This window comes from Oncorhynchus masou, chromosome 15, assembly GCF_036934945.1.
Source record: "Oncorhynchus masou masou isolate Uvic2021 chromosome 15, UVic_Omas_1.1, whole genome shotgun sequence".
Classification (NCBI taxonomy): domain Eukaryota; kingdom Metazoa; phylum Chordata; class Actinopteri; order Salmoniformes; family Salmonidae; genus Oncorhynchus; species Oncorhynchus masou.
Window position 1 is genome coordinate 25,623,345 of NC_088226.1, and position 18,789 is coordinate 25,642,133.

Below are 18,789 nucleotides of genomic sequence, written 5' to 3' on the forward strand. Positions count from 1 at the left end.
TCTCATCCTCTTTCCCCTCACCTCTCTCTGTCTTTCATTCTCATTGTCTTTTTCTTCTCTCCCTCAAACCTTTACCCTTCCCCTCACCTCCTCCTCTCTCCTCCCACCTCTCCCCCTGTCTTTTCCCCCAGCAGCAAGGTGGAGCGTCCCCCGTCATTGAGCTTGTACCCCAGTGGAGAGGGCATGGGAATGGTACGTGGGGGTCTCGGGGGGGACAAATATTACATTAAATTTGTGTAATTTCTTTTCACTTAAGTGCTTTTTTCTACAATAATAGAACATAACTTAGCTTCTTTCGTCCCATTTGCACCTGTCTTTACATCCCGTTTCACGTGTAATGCTAAGTGTGATGCTTTGTTACTAAGTCTATGCGCAAGATTGTAAGTATAAGCAAGATTGTGAACGATCCTTGCAAGAGAAGATCCCTGGCTTCTCTATTCTCCACCCTTCAGCCTAAATGTGCACTTGCATACTCTCCGTCATTGATTTTAACCTCTTGGAACTCCCCATCCCGGATCCGGGATCGTGACTAAAGCCTCAGGCTCATTAGCATAACGCAACGTTAACGATTTCTGAAAATCGCAAATAAAATGAAAATAATGCGTCTGCTCTCAAGCTTAGACTTTTCTTAACAACACTGTCATCTCAGATTTTCAAAATATGCTTTTGAACCATAGAAATTGACTAATTTGTGTAAGAGTATGCAAAGCTAGCATAGCATTTTGAGTAGCATTTAGCACGCAACATTTTCACAAAAAACAGATAACCAAATAAATAAAATCATTTACCTTTGAAGAGCTTCTGATGTTTTCAATGAGGAGACTCTCAGTTACATACCAAATGCGCAGTTTTTCCTGAAAGCGTCTGTGTGTAGGAGAAATCGTTCCGTTTTCTACATTGCGTCTGGCTACCGAAACGAACCGAAACGTAAAACTTTTTCCGAATTAACTACATAATATCGACCGAAACATGGCAAACGTTGTTTGGAATCAATCCTCAAGGTGTTTTTTCACATATCTCTTCATTGATATGCAGTTCGTGGAAGCTTGCTTTCCTCTCTGTATCCCATGGAAAAATACTGGCAGCTGCCTTTTGCGCACCAATTTCGGCGCAGGACACCGGGCGGACACCTGGTAAATGTGGTCTCTTATGCTCAATCTTCCAATGATCTGCCTACAAATACGTCACAATGCTGCAGACACCTTGGGGAAACGACAGAAAGGGCAGGCTCATTCCTCTCGCATTCACAGCCATATAAGGAGACAATGGAAAACAGAGCCTCAAAAATCCTGCTCATTTCCTGGATGCCGTCTCATCTTGGTTTTGCCTGAAGCTCACGTTCTAGGGCACGCACAGAAAATATCTTGGTAGTTCTGGACACGTCAGAGTGTTTTCTTTCGAAAGCTATCAATTATATGCATAGTCGAGCATCTTTTTGTGACAAAATATCTTGTTTAAAACGGGAACGTTTTTCATCCAAAAATGAAATAGCGCCCCCAGAGCATCAACAGGTTAAAGCATTGGCTTGGTGCAAACATTGTCTGGAGGGAGTTTCCACCATTGTTAAATCCATGAAGGGAAGTGTACACTTTGGGAGAAGGGGGAAGAATCGGGATGCAGCCCCTCTTTTACAATATAACCCCTTGACCTCTTTAACCCCTGACCTCTGATGCCCCAGGAGGATGGTTCCGAGTCGGACTCGGTGGCAGCCACGCCCAGTAGCACAGGAAGTAAGTCCAACACGCCCACGTCCTCCGTCCCTTCCGCCACCGTCACGCCCCTCAACGAGGGCTTCCTCCCGCCCGGCGAATTCGACCCAATGCATGCTGTAAGCCGCGGCAGGAAGAGTGCTAAACGCCTCAGCAGAAACATGGAGGTGCAGGTCTCCCAGGAAACCAGGAACGTCAGCATTGGTGAGTGTAAAGTATAGTTACACACACACACATACACGCACCCACGCACACACACGCTAGCATGAGTGGTTTATCATGTGATCAGGGCCTGTATTCATAAAGTCCCTCAGAGAAGGAGTGCTGATCTAGGATCAGGTCCCCCCCTGTCCATGTAATCTTATTCATTATGATCTAAAAGGCAGAACTGATCCTAGATCACTCCTATTCTGAGATACTTTGTGAATACGGTATTGAGTGTGTATGATATTCTATCTGTACTCAGGTATGGGTAGCAGTGATGAGTGGTCAGAATTCCAAGAGATCATCGATTCCACCCCAGAGCTGGATATGTGTGGGGACCCCCGTCTTTATGGTGGAGGAAACAGGTAACACACACACACACACACACACACACACACACACACACACACACACACACACACACACATACACACAGCAATGATTAAATATCAGTGCGTGTGTCAGTCCTTCCCAGGGCATCGTGAACGAGGCATTCGGTATCAACACAGACTCCCTCTACCATGAGATCAAGGATGCCAAGTCTGACATCATCGGGGATGTTGACGCTGGGGCGGAGCTACTAGGTAAGCCAATCAGAGGAGCTTTGGGTGTGGTATATGCAAATGAGCTATTGGAAGACAGCATAGGCCAGTCTCTGGTGATGTTCCAGGCTGTCTACATTGTAAACGTTGCGTTGCATTAACCAATGGTTGTGTGCCATGTCATCGACTGCACAGTCATGTGTCAGATTGCTATTTCAAATGATGTGGTGAGCTGATATGTTAAACACCTATCCAGCATTGTGAGTTCTGGCATGCGTCTGAACCCGACCTCTGTCTGCACTAAGCAAAGAGTCATTGGGAATGTAATTGGTGCTTAGTGCAAAGCTGGTGGGTGCCCCAAACGCCTCAAAAAGAGGAAAGGGTTATTCCTGTGAAATATGTTTAGCTTATTTTTTTTTGTATAAATGTCACAATTAAGCACTATGTTTTGAGGCTGTGTCACCAGCTGTGTCACCGTTGCCATAGCACTGGCTGGCTCTGAACTTTAACCCTACACACGGTGGAATGTTCACCAACACCCCAAATTCCCGGCAGCTCCCCCATCCTCCACTGCACTGCAAAGCACTCTAGGATATCACTTGCACCCTTGCTGCAGTCCCCATTGATTTGATATATTTGAATGGTTGATTTTACAGGGCAAGCTAAATTATTCTTGTTTTAGTCTTGGTTTACTTTCTGTTACTGGGTTTAGTTGACATAGCTTTAACATTGGTTTATTTCATTGCGATCATATTAGTTTATTGACCCGTGACCCTTCTCTATGCTTCCTCTCTCCCTTCCTGTATATGCTGGACATGCCCCTAGGGGAGTTCTCAGGTGTGTATCTGAACCCTCTCTTTCTCAGACACACACAGACACACACACCCCTGCCTCCCATCTTCCAATACATGAAGTTCCACTGTGTGCCTGTAGGCTTTACCCAATAACACAGTGCTGGCATTCCAGGCCACACCAGTTGTTTTAAATGTCGATCTAGTCCAGATAATGCTCTTTTTGATTGGTTGGTCGTAATGTTACTAAGCTCAACTGAACCCTGTGGTCAATAAAGGTAAATCTCTCTGAGTTTAAACTGACTTCTAGTGTTCTCTGGTCTTGGACAGGTCCAAGCTCTCTTTTTACTCTCTGAAGCTTTAGTATTTAACAAGTGCTTATCAGCATTCTCTCTTCTCTCTCTCTTTTATCTCACCCCATCTCTCTCTCTTTCTTTCTCCTCTCTCTCCCTGTTTCTCTTCCTCTCTCCCAGTCCGTGATGATTTTTTCGGTAAGGCTCCCTCTAGCCTTATTCAGCATCTCTAGAAGGTTTCTCATCTTCCCATGTTGTTGTGTCTGTCTGCGATGTCTCGTCTTTGCTGTGTTCCATGTTGTGATGCCATTTCCTATCTGTTCCTCTCCTGTGATGTCACTTCCTCCCATTTCCTGTTGGCTGTTATTTGAGTCTGGCAAGCTTTTTTTTCTTCTTTTGTATTTGTTTTTCATCTTTGACTTAATTTCAGAGATCTATTCTCCTTTCATTTTAGCATGTCACAGCAAACACACTATCATATCTGTATTTCCTTTGGGCTTTTCTTGGTTTAATTTCAGCTTGCGGAAGTTGGCTTAAGCACGATGATGCTCCCCAAAACCTCCAAATGTTCATACATTACTGAAGTAGAATTAATCCATAAATAGCCCCACAATTCATATTCAAAGACAATTCATGTGTTCGTGAAAAAAAGTTAGCTAAGTTTATAGTTGGAAATGAACACTTGGAAAGTTTGTGAAGTGTTTATAGAGCTATAGAAGGAGTCTGCTTGTGCTCTCTCCAGCTGTTTGGCAAGACAGACAGCACAAACAGATCTGGGACCAGGCTAGAAAGAAAAGAGTGTTGTTAGTGCTAATCAATGCTAACACTAACGCTAGCTGATACGTCACAGGGATGGGCAAGGAGGTGGAGAATCTGCTGACGGAGAACAAACATCTTCTGGAGACCAAGTAAGTGTGTGTGTTTTAAACTTACTCTTGTTTGTTGTGCTGCTGCATATTAAAGATAGATTTACTAGGAGGGCTGTTCTTTTGCAAGGGTTGAGTAAAAAGTAAATTATTTTGATGAATAGAGAGAGCACAAACAGACATGCAAGTGTGTGTGTGTGTGTGTGTGTGTGTGTGTGTGTGTGTGTGTGTGTGTGTGTGTGTGTGTGTGTGTGTGTGTGTGTGTGTGTGTGTGTGTGTGTGTGTGTGTGTGTGTGTGTGTTTGAGAGTGATAGTAAGACACGTAGAGAATTTTTTAATATTTTTTAATGTGTTTATTTAGTTTTGTCAATTTTTTTGAGGTGGGGTTACAGGTACAAAAAAAACAATCAAATAAATGAATGCAAGATGTCCCCATCCATCTGCCTGTCCTCCCTCCCCACCTGGAAACCATTATTGAGTTAAGAAGTATTGATTCCCATTTCTCCCCATTCAGAAATGCTCTGAACATCGTGAAGAACGACCTAATAGCCAAAGTGGATGAGCTCTCTGGGGAACATGAGGTGCTGAGAGAGGAACTGGAGGCTCTTAGGACCGCCAAGAACAAAGTAGACATAAAGGTTAAAGAACTGGAAGAAGAGCTGAAGAGGTGAGGGGTGTTGGGAGTGTGTGCATGAGGGCATAGTGTGTGTGACTTTTGACTCTTATGACTCTTTGCATCTTCAGGTTGAGAGCAGAGGCTCTGACTCTGGGAGCATCTCAGGACTCCAAGGATGAAGGAGGAGAAGATGTGAGTAAAACAAACAAACAAATAAACAAATGTACATTTACATTTAGTCATATAGAAGACACTCTTATCCAGAGCCACATATCACGGTTATAGAGTCATAAGATAGGTTTCCATCCAATTGGCAACAGATTTTCATGCGAATATTCTAAAATATGCTTCCATCGGAGATGTGTTTCCATCAAATTGACTTGTTGCGGATTAAAGGCTATGCGTGGTGACTTAGTGCACATAAAACACACATTTGCAGTTAAACTTCCATGTACCAAATAAAAATACAATCACATTTTCAAATCTACTGATGGTTTTGTGAGAAATTATTTTTGTTATATTGCGAATGTGCCCAATCTGGTCTTGGCACATGCGCTCTAGCCAATACCTCACAGACACAGTCTGGGAATAGCCTACAACATGATGAGATTATTATGAACAAAATAGCGAGATCGATCATCATGTTACCAGAATAAGACCCTAGATATTTATTGGAAAGGATCATTAAGCTCATCAATGTGGACTTTCACCACTCTGTGAGGTTCATAACTTATTTAATTTGTATCCTAATAAACTGCATGCTTTCCCGAGTCGTAGTGGGAGGACCACACAACACATCATCGCGTGACTCCAAGTTTACTTCGATATGAAGCAACAATTTCATAGATTTTACTGAGTTACAGTTAATTTAAGGAAATCAGTCAATTTAAATAAATTCATTAGGCCCTAATCTATGGATTTCACAATACTGGGAATACAGATATGCATCTGTTGGTCACAGATACCTTAAAATAGTTTATGGTAGAGAAATTAACATTCAGTTCTCTGCCAACAGTTCTGGTGGACATTCCTGCAGTCAGCATGCCAATTGCTCACTCCCTCAAAATTTGAGACATCTGTGGGATTGTGTTGTGTGTAACCACATTTTTGTGTGTGCCAATCGGTACGGAAAAGGGTGCATGCATGAAGCATCTTGGGCAAGCATTGTCTCCTATTGACGATGCTATTACATTATTATAACAGGCTTTTCTAAAGATACTTTTTGTGCATATGGAACATTTCTGTGATCTTTTATTTCAACTCATAAAACATGGGACCAACTGCATTTATATTTCTGTTCAGTGTATATCATTATTTACACATAAAGGCGTTTCCACCGCCTTTTCTTGCATAATTCATTTTACAGACAGAAAAATATCTCACTTTGTCTAACGTATTTTGTTTTGTCTACATTTATCTACATTTGCTATTTCCATCAGGCCTGTGGTCAATTGTTTTATCCGACATGTACTTTACGCGCATTAAAAGGTTGGATGGAAACCTGGTTTCTGTAGGTAACATTTTCTTTAATAAAGCAGAAAAATCTAGTAAGAAAAGACTAGTGTGGTGGAATTATTGTAATCAAAAATGAGAGACTTTTAGATTTCTTCAAAACAATCAAACTTTATTATTTAATTACTGCAGTAATGGAGCTGGTTGGTAATCACCCCTGGAGGTGATCACTGAGAACTCAACGAGCTGGTTTGAGCCACAGCGTTTTATAGCAAAGTCCATCCTCCTTCAGTTTACATGACAAACAACATATGCATGGAATGGGTCACGAGGTTAAGATTTGTATGAAAGATACTTATAATTCACAGCAGACAATATCTTCTGTAAAAACTGTCCGCATTGTGTGGAAACGAGGGTCTGGCCCCCCAACTCCACACTGAAGCCATCTCCCCCTGGTGCCCCAGTACAGAAACATTAACTCATGAAAGTGTTAAATCCCCCAGAGGCCCACTTTCAGGTCACACAGACACAATAGAGTTATAAGAACTCTCTATTCTGTTGCATAAAACAACCATTTGATGCAATTACAGTTTTATAACATGTTCTTGCACTTTTGCTTTCACACTAATGCAGCTGGTAGTGCAAGAAAGGCAAGTACAACAGTGATTTTTTTTTTCAAATGTCGAATTACTGTAGTTGGTGGTAGATTTGTTGTATGTGGGTTAATCCTGGGAGAATGCCACCTGCCAAATTACTATTGAGATTCTTGTGCCAGTTTTCTCTGTAGAACTGACCTTGGTAGTTTGACAGAAAAGCCTTTTGCAGGAGCCCTCAATCCTAATTGAGCTCATATGAAATTCACAACCGCATTTCACATACCTACCTGTTCAACTAAGATTAGCTAGGGCAGGGGTTCCCAATTTGTTTTAGCCCACGACCCCATTTTTATATAAAAATCTTCACTTTTTCCACATTTTGTTACGTTTAGGGCTACGGCAGTCATGAAACTTTGTCAAATGGTGATTGTCAGGCAAATAACTGCCAGTCTCACGGTAATTGACTGTTAATTATCATAAACACATTTAGCATCTCCTTCCTTCCACGCATAGCCTACATTTAAAAAAATCTAATATATCCATGTAATATAGCCTACACCAGTGGTTCCCAAACTTTATATAGTCCCATACCCCTTCAAACATTCAACCTCCAGCTACGTACCCTTTCTAGCACCAGGGTCAGCGCACTCTCATATGTAGTTTTTTGCCACCATTGTAAGCCTGCCACACACACTATAAAATACATTTATTAAACATAAGAATGAGTGTGAGTTTTTGTCACAACCCGACTCGTGGGAAGTGACAAAAAGCTCTTATAGGACCAGGGCACAAATAATAATAATCAATAATTTGGCTCTTTATTTAACCATCTTACATGTAAAACCGTATTTGTTCATTGGAAATTGTGAATAACTCACCACAGGTTAATGAGAAGGGTGTGCTTGAAAGGAAGCACATAACTCTGCAATGTTGGGTTGTATTGGAGAGAGTCTCAGTCTTCAATCATTTTCCACACACAGTCTGTGCCTGTATTTAGTTTTCATGCAAGTGAGGGCCGAGAATCCACTCTCACATAGGTACGTGGTTGCAAAAGTCTTCAGTGTCTTAACAGTGCGATTTGCAACAAGGCAGGATACTCTGAGCGCAGCCCAATCCAGATATTCTGATTAAATTACATTTTCACAGGACTGCTTTTTTAAATTTCGATGAGGCTCTCTTGTTCAGATATCGGTAAGTGGACTAGAGGCAGGGCATGAAAGGGATAACGAATCCAGTTGTTTGTGTCATCCATTTCGGGAAAGTACCTGCGTAATTGCGCGCCCAGCTCACTCAGGTGCTTTGCTATATCACATTTGACATTGTCCGTAAGCTTGAGTTCATTTGCACTCAGAAAAGCATACAATGATGGAAAGACCTGTGACCTGCATCCTTTTAATGCAGACAGAGAAGAGCTCTATGTTAATCATAGCCTCAATTTTGTCACGCACATTGAATATAGTTGCGTAGAGTCCCTGTAATCCTAGATTCAGATCTTTCAGGCAAGAAAAAACATCACCCAAATAGGCCAGTCGTGTGAGAAACTTGTCATCATGCAAGCGGTCAGACAAGTGAAAATTATGGTCAGCAAAGAGAGTAACGGTCAATGTGATTGAGGCCATCACTTTTTAATAGAGACCATCACTCTGTTTTCTCACGCAATTGCATAGCCTATAGAAATGTTGCGGAACATGAACTCATGGGCTCTCATGGAGTGTTTGAGTGATTAGAGGGACAATAGAGGCTCGTGACCACCGGTGTAGGGGTAAAACTATCACATTTACATAAGTATTCAGACACTTTACTCAGTACTTTGTTGATGCACCTTTGGCAGCGATTAAGCCTCGAGTCTTCTTGGGTATGACGCTACAAGCTTGGCAGATCTGTATTTGGGGAGTTTCTCCCATTCTTCTCTGCAGATCCTCTCAAGCTCTGTCATGTTGGATGGGGAGCATCGCTGCACAGCTATTTTCAGGTCTCTCCAGAGATGTTCGATCGGGTTCAAGTCCGGGCTCTAGCTGGGCCACTCAAGGACATCCAGAGACTTTCCCCGAAGCCAAACCTGCGTTGTCTTGGCTGTGTGCTTAGGGTCGTTGTCCTGTTGGAAGGTGAACCTTTTCCCCAGTCTGAGGTCCTGAGCGCTCTGGAGCAGGTTTTCATTAAGGATCTCTCTGTACTTTGCTTCGTTCATCTTTCCCTCGATCTTGACTAGTCTCCCAGTCTCTACCATTGAAAAACATCCCCACAGCAAGATGCTGCCACCACCATGCTTCACCGTAGGGATGGTATTGGCCTAGTGATGAGCGGTGCATGGTTTCCTCCAGATGTGACTGTTGGTATTCCGTCTGGCCACTCTACTATAAAGGCCTGATTGGTGGAGTGCTGCAGAGATAGTTGTACTTTTGGAAGGTTCTTCCATCTCCACAGAGGAACTCTGGAGCTCTGTCAGTGACCACCGGGTTCTTGGTCACCTCCCTGACCAAGGCCCTTCTCCCCCGATTGCTCAGTTTGGCCAGCTCTAGGAAGAGTCTTGGTGGTTCCAAACTTCTTCCATTTAAGAATGATGGAGGCCACTATCTTCTTGGGAACCTTCAATGCTGCAGAAATGTTTTGGTACCCTTCCCCAGATCTGTGCCTCGACACAATCCTGTCTCGGAGCTCTACGTACAATTCAATCGACTGTATGGCTTGGTTTTTGCTCTGATCTGCACTGTCAAATGTGGACCTTATATAGACAGGTGTGTGCCTTTCCAAATCATGTCCAATCAATTGAATGTACCACAGGTGGACTCCAATCAAGTTGTAGAAACATGTCCAGAATTATCAATTGAAACAGGATGCATCTGAGCTCAATTTTGAGTCTCATAGCAAAGGGTCTGAATATTTATGTAAATAAGTTTTTTCTGTTAGTTATTTGTAATACATTTGAAAAAAATCTAAAACCCTGTTTTTCGCTTTGTTGTTATGGGGTATTTTGTGTAGATTGAGGGGAAAAAATTATTTAATACATTTTAAAATAAGGCTATAACGCAACAACATTTGGAAAAAGTGAAGGGGTCTAAATTCTTTCCGAATGCACTGTACGTGTTCCGTAGACTCTTATCTTTAATTGATGGGGTCAAAATATTTTGCAGTTTAAACCATTGAAAAGATAGAGGCATTTGTTGGAAGATAACAGAAACCTCTGTTTATTACAACCACATCTAGCGGCTACTGGAGATTCTCTCGCGACCCCATTTTCAAATCAGGTGACCCCTATTTTGGGAAACTATAAGGGCACAAGGCGAGACCAAAATGCAGACACAGGAGGCCAATGGTTGAGCTCTGATATTTATTACGCCAAAAGGGGTAGGCAAAAGGCAGGTTGGGGACAGGCGAGAGTTCATAAACCAGGTCAGAGTCAAAACAGTACAAGGGGATAGGCAGGCTTGAGGTCAGAACAGAGTGGTCAGGCAGGTGGAAACAGCGTCAGGACAGGCAAGGGTCAAAACCATGATGGCTAGGAAAAAACAGAGACTGGGAAATAGGAACTAGGAGAAACGCTGGTTGACTTGGCAAAACAAGCCGAACTGGCACAGAGAGACAGGAAACACAGGGAGAAATCACCGGGGACTAATGGGGAAAACACCTGGAGGTGGGTGGAGACAATCACCAAAACTGGTGAAACAGATCAGGGTGTGACAGAAATGCTGATCTAGGGGCATGTTAAGCTAACTATGCCTCTTGGGTTGGCCTTGAATAGTTTTCTTTCTGAAAATGTTGTGAAAAAGAACATTTCTGATAGCCAGCACAGAACAGTTTGGGGTCAGCAGGCACAACAGTGTAAAAGGGTATGAATATGCCCTCTTTCCTCCCCCTTCTCTCTTCTTCCCTTCTCATCCTCCCCTCTCTCTTCCTCTCTTATCTCCCCCTTCTCTCTTCCCCCTTTTCTCCCCCTCCTTTTCTCCCTCAGTACTCGTCTCCGATGGTGGATGGGGATGTGACTATGACGCAGCGTCGGCGTTTCACGCGGGTAGAGATGGCCAGGGTCCTGATGGAGAGGAACCAGTACAAGGAGAGACTAATGGAACTACAGGAGGCCGTCCGGTGGACAGAGATGATCAGGTGATGACAGGAGAAGGAGGAGTGGGAGGAGGGGAGTGAGGGGTGAAAGGGAGAGGAACCAGTACAAGGATAGGCTAATGGAGATGCTGTCGGCAGTCTGGTGGACAGAGAGGATCAGGAAAGGCAGGCCATATCTCCTATATTTAGCATGACAATAGCATGAAAAAACATGTCTCTCTCTGTCTCCTCAGGGCATCCAGGGAGAGTCCTCAGATGCAGGAGAAGAAGAAATCCACCATCTGGCAGTTGTGAGTTATTATCAGTGGCATGCAGCATAAAGGTGTCAGCATACTTCAGTTCGGCTAGCACCTAGTTTGGCTGAAACCGAACGAGTGTTCTTGCATACTCCCTTAAAAGATGTTCGCTTGAAAAATGAGAAAAAAGAGGCACTAGGTTCTGTTTGTCAATTTTGAGACGACTCAAAATAGTCCTAATTAACCTAAGAACTCAATAAATCAGTCATTTATTTTGACGTTTTTGCCGAGGAGTTCTTAGTTACAATATTATATCTAACTAAGATGTTTGGTGCAGTATTTGTTTGTGTTGAAAACAAGTCATCTCTTGTTAAATGACCACAAAGACTCTTCTTATAGAAGAATCCCTACTGTTGACCAATCACGACGAAGGGACGTAGACTTCGGCTTGCCTCGAAAAAATGTTGTGTGCCGAACAGCAAAAAAAACCTTACCCGAAATCCAAAATGAACAGAAACGTCACAAAATGCAGTCAGAATATACAGTTGAAGTCGGAGGTTTACATGCACCTTAGCCAATACTCTGTTTTTTACAATTCCTGACATTTAATCCTAGTAAAATTTCCTTAGGTCAGTTAGAATCACCACTTCATTTTAAGAATGTGAAATGTCAGAATAATAGTAGCGAGAATTATTTATTTCAGCTTTTATTTATTTTATCACATTCCCAGTGGGTCAGAAGTTTACATACACTCAATCAGCATTGCCTTTAAATTGTTTAACTTGGGTCAAACGTTTCAGGTAGCCTTCCACAAGTTTCCCACAATACGTTGGGTGAAATTTGGCCCATTCCTCCTGACAGAGCTGGTGTAACTGAGTCTGGTTTGTAGGCCTCCTTGCTCAAACATGCTTTTTCAGTTCTTTCCACAAATTTTCTATAGGATTGAGGTCAGGGCTTTGTTATGGCCACTCCAAAGCCTTGACTTTGTTGTCCTTAAGCCATTTTGCCACAACTTTGGAAGTATGCTTGGGGTCATTGTCCATTTGGAAGACCCATTTGCGACCAAGCTTTAACTTCCTGACTGATGTCTTGAGATGTTGCTTCAATATATCCACATATTTTTCCTACCTCATGATGCCATCTATTTTGTGAAGTGCACCAGTCCCTCCTGCAACAAAGCACCCCCACAACATGATGCTGCCACCCCCTTGCTTCACGGCTGGGATGGTGTTCTTCGGCTCCCCCGTTTTCCTCCAAACATAACGTTGGTCATTATGGCCAAACAGCTCTCTTTTTGTGTCATGAGACCAGAGGGCATTTCTCCAAAAAGTATGATCTTTGTCCCCATGTGCAGTTGCAAACCGTAGTCTGACTTTTTTTTGGAGCAGTGGCTTCTTCCTTGCTGAGCGGCCTTTCAGGTTATATCAATATAGGACTTGTTTTACTGTGGATATAGATACTTTTGTACCTGTTTCCTCCAGCATCTTCACAAGGTCCTTTGCTGTTGTTCTGGGATTAATTTGCACTTTTTGCACCAAAGTACGTTCATCTCTAGAAGACAGAACTCGTCTCCTTTCTGAGAGGTATGACGGCTGTGTGGTCCCATGGTGTTTATACTTGCGTACTATTTTTTGTACAGGTGAACGTGGTACTTTCAGGCATTTGGAAATTGTTCTCAAGGATGACTTGTGGAAGTCTACAAGTTTTTGTCTAAGGTCTTGGCTGATTTCTTTTGATTTTCCCATTATGTCAAGCAAAGAGTTTGAAGGTAGGCCTTGAAAAACATCCACAGGTACACCTCCAATTGACTCAAATGATGTCAATTAGCCTATCAGACGCTTCTAACGCCATGACATAATTTTAAACAAGTTGTTTAAAAGCACAGTCAACTTCGTATATGTCACCTTCTGACCGACTGGAATTGTGATACAGTGAATTATAAGTACAATAATCTGTCTGTAAACAATTGTTGGAAAAATGACTTGTGTCAAGAAAAAGGTAGATGTCCTTCCTGACTTGCCAAAACTATAGTTTAACAAGAATTTTGTGGAGCAGTTGAAAAACTAGTTTTAATGACTCCAACCTAAGTGTATGTAAACTTCCGACTTCAACTGTATGCGCAAACTCTGCCGAACTGTTTCAGCTGGGTAGCATGCGGACGCCTTAAGGCTGTGTACTGTACACTACTGTTCAAACGTTTGGGGTCACTTAGAAATGTCCTTGTTTTTGAAAGAAAAGCAATTTTTTTGTCCATTAAAATAACATCAAATTGATCAGAAATACAGTGTAGACATTAATGTTGTAAATGACTATTGTAGCTGGAAACGGCTGACTTTTTTTAATGGAATATCTACATAGGCATACAGAGGCCCATTGTCATCAACCATCACTGTGTTCCAATGGCACATTGTGTTAGCTTAATTCCAAGTTTCTCATTTTAAAAGGCTAATTGATCATTAGAAAACCCCTTTTGCAAGTATGTTAGCACAGCTGAAAACTGTTATACTGATTAAAGAAGCAATAAAACTAGCCTTCTTTAGACTAGTTGAGTATCTGGAGCATCAGCATTTGTGGGTTCGATTACAGGCTAAAAATGGCCAGAAACAAAGACCTTTCTTCTGATACTCGTCAATCTGTTCTTGTTCTGAGAAATGAAGGCTATTCCATTTCTGATCAATTTGATGTTATTTTAATGTACAAAAAAAAATGTGCTTTTCTTTCAAAAGCAAGGACATTTTTAAGTGACCCCAAACTTTTGAATGGTAGTGTACAGTTAATTAAATCTTTACTGAACTTTCTGACTGTACATCTCTCTCTCTTCTCTCCTTCCAGTTTCGCCCGTCTGTTCAGTTCCTCAGCCAGTCCTCCGCCAGTCAAGCGTCCATACTACAGCGTCAACATCCACTACAAATCCCCGTCCCCTGCAGGCTTCCCCCAGAGACGCAGCCACGCCATGTGTCAGATCTCCACCTCAAACCGAACCCTGGAGTTTTTCCCAGAAGAGTGAGAGAAAAACACACACACCAACCTTTTTTATTTACATTCTTCCCTCAATCTGTCTCTGTCCATACCTTCATCCCTCTATCCCTCTACCCCTCTCTCTCTCAGATCATCCTCCATCTCTGTCCCTCCCTCCTTCCCATCCCTCTCCCTCCATCCCTCCCTCTTATCTCTCCGTCCCTCTATCCCTTCCTTCCTCCCTACCTCCATCTCCATCTCCTCCCTTGTCCACCCTCTAACATTGTAGAGTTAGTTGTCTATGCATGTGTAGGGGAGAGTTTGGGGTTGCACTCTCTTAAGTGTAATCTTACAATACGTGTGATATAATTTATTACCTCCCATCATATTTTGAATCAGTTAGTAGTGTTCTTGCATGTGCCATCATGTTAAAGTGCAAAAGGATGTATGGTTGCTAGTTCATATTACTGCTTTGTGCATTGTTCTTAGTGATTATTGCTAAGTGCAGATCACATATTGTGATTGCTGCTTATTTTGCGCTCTACTCCTGTTTATGGGTGTGTTCTTTTGTTTTCCATTCATTTTCTCATAGCTGGCTGTAGCTTAACTGCTTAAAAACACACAATGCTGCTCTAGCTTCTCTCTTTCTTTGCAGCAGCTTGGCCGTGCTTCCTAACGCTTCGCTTCTCTCTCTCCGCCTCTCTCTCTCTCTCTATGCCTTTCTCTCCTCCCTCTGTTCTAGACTGGCCAGTAATGGTGTTGCGTCTCTCCTTAGCGACTCTGCGCTGTCAGCTCGTCGCGAGCAGCGCCGGGAACAATACCGGCAGGTTCGAGAGCACATGCGCCGCGATGACGGCATTATGCAGGCCTGCGGCTGGAGCGTACCGCCACGCTTCAAACAGGTACCGTCTCTCATCCACCTACCCGTCTGTCCGGCCGTTTGCCCACCAATCTGAGTATTTAGCGAGTATTCAGCGTCCAAGTAAAATGCCATCCATTCCATCCCAGCTCTGCAGATTTAGCTGCAAAGAGACAGAATCATTAGATAATTTGTTTTGGTACTGTCCATATGTAGCTTGTTTTTGGTTGCAGGTTTAGGAATGGCTGATGAATTGTAACATTTACCTGGAGCTAACTCTGCTGGGTGATTTGAAAAGTCATAGTCAACCGATCAATAATATAATAATACTTTTAGCAAAAATGTTGTCTTTAATGTACAATTTGTAGAAACTATGAGAATAGGAAGGTTCAGAAATTTTGTGAAACATCAGAGCACAGTTGTAAAATATATGGCAAATAGAAATAAAAAATGGATGGTGTTAAGAGATAGATGGGAGGGGTTTTGAGTGGAGCTGAACAACAAGATAACTAATGTAAAATATATTGTGTCTGTAAAATGTATATACTGTAGATACAGAATTTTTGTGAAACAGCACAGTTAAAAATATATGGTGAATAGAAATAAAAACGGGATGGTCTTCAGAGATAGATGGGAGGGGTTGAGGGTAGATGGGATTAAAAACAAACAAATAATTATTCTAAAATACATTTTGTCTGTAAAATGTATACCCCTTCACTTTTCCCACCTTTTGTTACATTACAGCCTTATTCTAAAATGTATTATTCCCTCATCAATACCCCATAATGACAAAAAAAAAATGTTTTCAATGTTTTTGTATTAAAAATAAATGCAAACCCTTTGCTATGACACTCAAAATTGAGCTCAGGTGCATCCTGTTTCCATTGATCAGGATTATGTCGAGTCACAGATCTGGGGAAGGGTACCAAAACATTTCTGCAGCATTGAAGGTCCTTATGGACACAGTGGCCTCCATCGTACTTAAATGGAAGAGGTTTGGAGCCACCAAGACTCTTCCTAGAGCTAGCTGCCCGGCCAAACTGAGCAATCGGGGGAGGAAGGGCCTTGGTCAGGGAGGTGACCAAGAACCCGATGGTCACTCTGACAGAGCTCCAGAGTTCCTCTGTGGAGATGGGAGAACCTTCCAGAAGAACAACCATCTCTGCAGCACTCCACCAATCTGGCCTTAGTGATAAAGTGGCCAGATGGAAGCCACTCTTCAGTAAAAGGCACGTGACAGCCCGCTTTGAGTTTTCCAAAAGGCACCTGAAGGACTCTCAGACCATGAGAAACAAGATTCTCCGGTCTGATGAAACCAAGCTTAAACGCTTTGGCCTGAATGCCAAGCGTCACGTCTGGAGGAAACCTGGCACCACTCATCACCTGGCCAATACCATCCCTACGATGACGCATGGTGGCAGACTCATACTGTGGGGATGAATACTTATGTAAATGTGATATTTTAGTTATTGTTTTTTTTATACATTTGCCAAAAATTCTAAAAACCTGTTTTTACTTTGTCATTATGGGGTATTGTGTGTAGATTTAATGAAAAAAAACAGAATAGAATAAGGCTGTAGTGTTAACAAAATGTGGGAAAAATGAAGGGGTCGGAATACTTTCCAAATGCACCGTAAGATGGAAGTAGAAGCCTAAGTGTTGTCCATTAGTTTACTCCAATTAGGGGTGGGGTGGTAGGGTTAGGGGAAAATAATAAAAGGAACATGTTTTTTTTTAAATATCATATTTACAAAATAATATATGGGGTATTGGAAATGATGCAGATAATTACATTGATGGAAGCTACAATATATCTGCAATATTAAATTTACCCCCTAAATATAAATATATATAACAAAAAATGCCATCCATGTAGCAGTCAAAATACATCATATAGGGTGGTGTCTCTCTAACTCTATTTCTCCCAAAGACTGGTGCTCAGCTGGACAGTGCACTGGAAGGCCCGCTGAAGAAACAACAGGCAAGTTACACCCACAGGGTCCCTCCCTAACCTAGCATGAGCCGCACTTAGTTACCCCATAGACCCATCACAAGACACACCAACAGACCCCACAGTCTGACACAACACCTACACTGCATTCAGAAAGTATTCAGACCGCTTCACTTTTTCCATATTTTGTTACTTTACAGCCTTATTCTAAAATTGATTAAATACATGTTTTTTCTCATCAATCTACACACAAATACCCCATATTGACAGAGCAATAACAGGTTTTTAAACATTTTTGCAAATGTATTCAAAATAAAAACAGATACCTTTATTTATGTAAGTGTTCAGACCCTTTGCTATGAGACTCGAAATTGAGCTCAGGTGCTTCCTTTTTTCATTGATCATCCTTGAGATCTACAACTTGATTGGAGTCCACCTGTGGTAAATTCAATTGATTGGACATGATTTGGAAAGGCACACACCTGTATATACAAGGTACCACAGTTGACAGTGCATGTCAGAGCAAAAACCAAGCCATGAGGTTGAAGGAATTGTCCGTAGAGCTCCGGGACAGGATTGTGTCGAAGCACAGGGGGAGCTTTCCTCTTTTGTTCTCTATTTCTATTTCAACTTTCTTGTTTTAGCAGGAGTCCCATTGAGATTAAGATCTCTCTTACAAGGGAGCCTTGCATATACACAATGTATAAATACAACATAATACAAACACAAAATTACAAAACATACTCAGGAGAATCATTCATCAGCATAGATGTCCCCGATCAACAATTTGAACTGCCTGAGAGGCACCAGTTGCAGGGAACTCTGTAGATTGTTCCACACATGGGGTGCAAGGACACCAAAAGCAGATTTATCCAACTCTGTGGAGACCGAAGGGATCTCCAGAGTTAGCCATCCCTAAGACAGGGTTTGGTCATTCGTACATTAAAAGTTTGTTAATGACGTTAGGTACTGCGGAATTGTATTGTTCCCCCAAGCAAGGGGGAGGCCAATGACATCAGAGGACACCATCAGACCAACTTCTTAAATGTCCTAGTCCATGAAGTTTGCACTTGTATCTAGAAAGTACTATTCTGCTCAAAACATATATATTTTTAACCTTAAGTGTGTGTACATTACTGTATTAATGTCCCCAAGTAGACACACATCAACCTATAACACACAATCTGACATAAGCTATTGACACAATGCCCCTGTCCCTCAGTCATGTTAACAGACACCCCATAACCCGCTGACACTGTTTCTCTGCTATACCCACCTACCTCCAATCTCAAAGCTCTTCCCCAAGACACATCAGATATGTCAAAAGTGTGGTTATATGGCTATATGAATACAGCAATGTCGGTTTGATTTAATTGAGTGGTAATGTCTTCTTCTATTGGAGGTCTTGGAGCAGTTTTGTGATTGGAGGGTTTGTCTGTTTGTCTTCTCCCAGGCCAATGAGAAGGAGGACAATCGCATGAAGAATGTCCCTGTTCCTGTCTACTGTCGCCCCCTGGTGGAGAAGGACCCCAACAGGAAGGTAAACAAACAAACAAATATGTACTTGGTTAAAGCCACAATCTGCAATATTTACTGCTGTTCAATCAATCGTCATGTTAATTCATTATATATATATACCCATTGATTCTTAATTTAA

The 18,789-nt window shown here is 42.1% G+C and overlaps 1 protein-coding gene across 1 annotated transcript in view; it reads left to right on the forward strand.

Annotated features, from left to right (window-relative positions):
- mapk8ip3 (mitogen-activated protein kinase 8 interacting protein 3) overlaps nucleotides 1–18,789 on the forward strand; it is an 82,149-nt gene that overhangs the window by 46,088 nt on the left and 17,272 nt on the right. Inside the window, exons 6-20 of the mRNA XM_064988907.1 lie at nucleotides 135–192; nucleotides 1,679–1,913; nucleotides 2,176–2,278; nucleotides 2,379–2,497; nucleotides 3,281–3,292; nucleotides 3,720–3,737; nucleotides 4,390–4,447; nucleotides 4,920–5,072; nucleotides 5,150–5,213; nucleotides 11,019–11,170; nucleotides 11,362–11,418; nucleotides 14,197–14,367; nucleotides 15,065–15,224; nucleotides 17,112–17,162; nucleotides 18,586–18,672. Coding sequence (XP_064844979.1) covers nucleotides 135–192; nucleotides 1,679–1,913; nucleotides 2,176–2,278; nucleotides 2,379–2,497; nucleotides 3,281–3,292; nucleotides 3,720–3,737; nucleotides 4,390–4,447; nucleotides 4,920–5,072; nucleotides 5,150–5,213; nucleotides 11,019–11,170; nucleotides 11,362–11,418; nucleotides 14,197–14,367; nucleotides 15,065–15,224; nucleotides 17,112–17,162; nucleotides 18,586–18,672 — 1,498 coding nt within the window. The remainder of the gene's footprint in view (nucleotides 1–134; nucleotides 193–1,678; nucleotides 1,914–2,175; nucleotides 2,279–2,378; nucleotides 2,498–3,280; nucleotides 3,293–3,719; nucleotides 3,738–4,389; nucleotides 4,448–4,919; nucleotides 5,073–5,149; nucleotides 5,214–11,018; nucleotides 11,171–11,361; nucleotides 11,419–14,196; nucleotides 14,368–15,064; nucleotides 15,225–17,111; nucleotides 17,163–18,585; nucleotides 18,673–18,789) is intronic.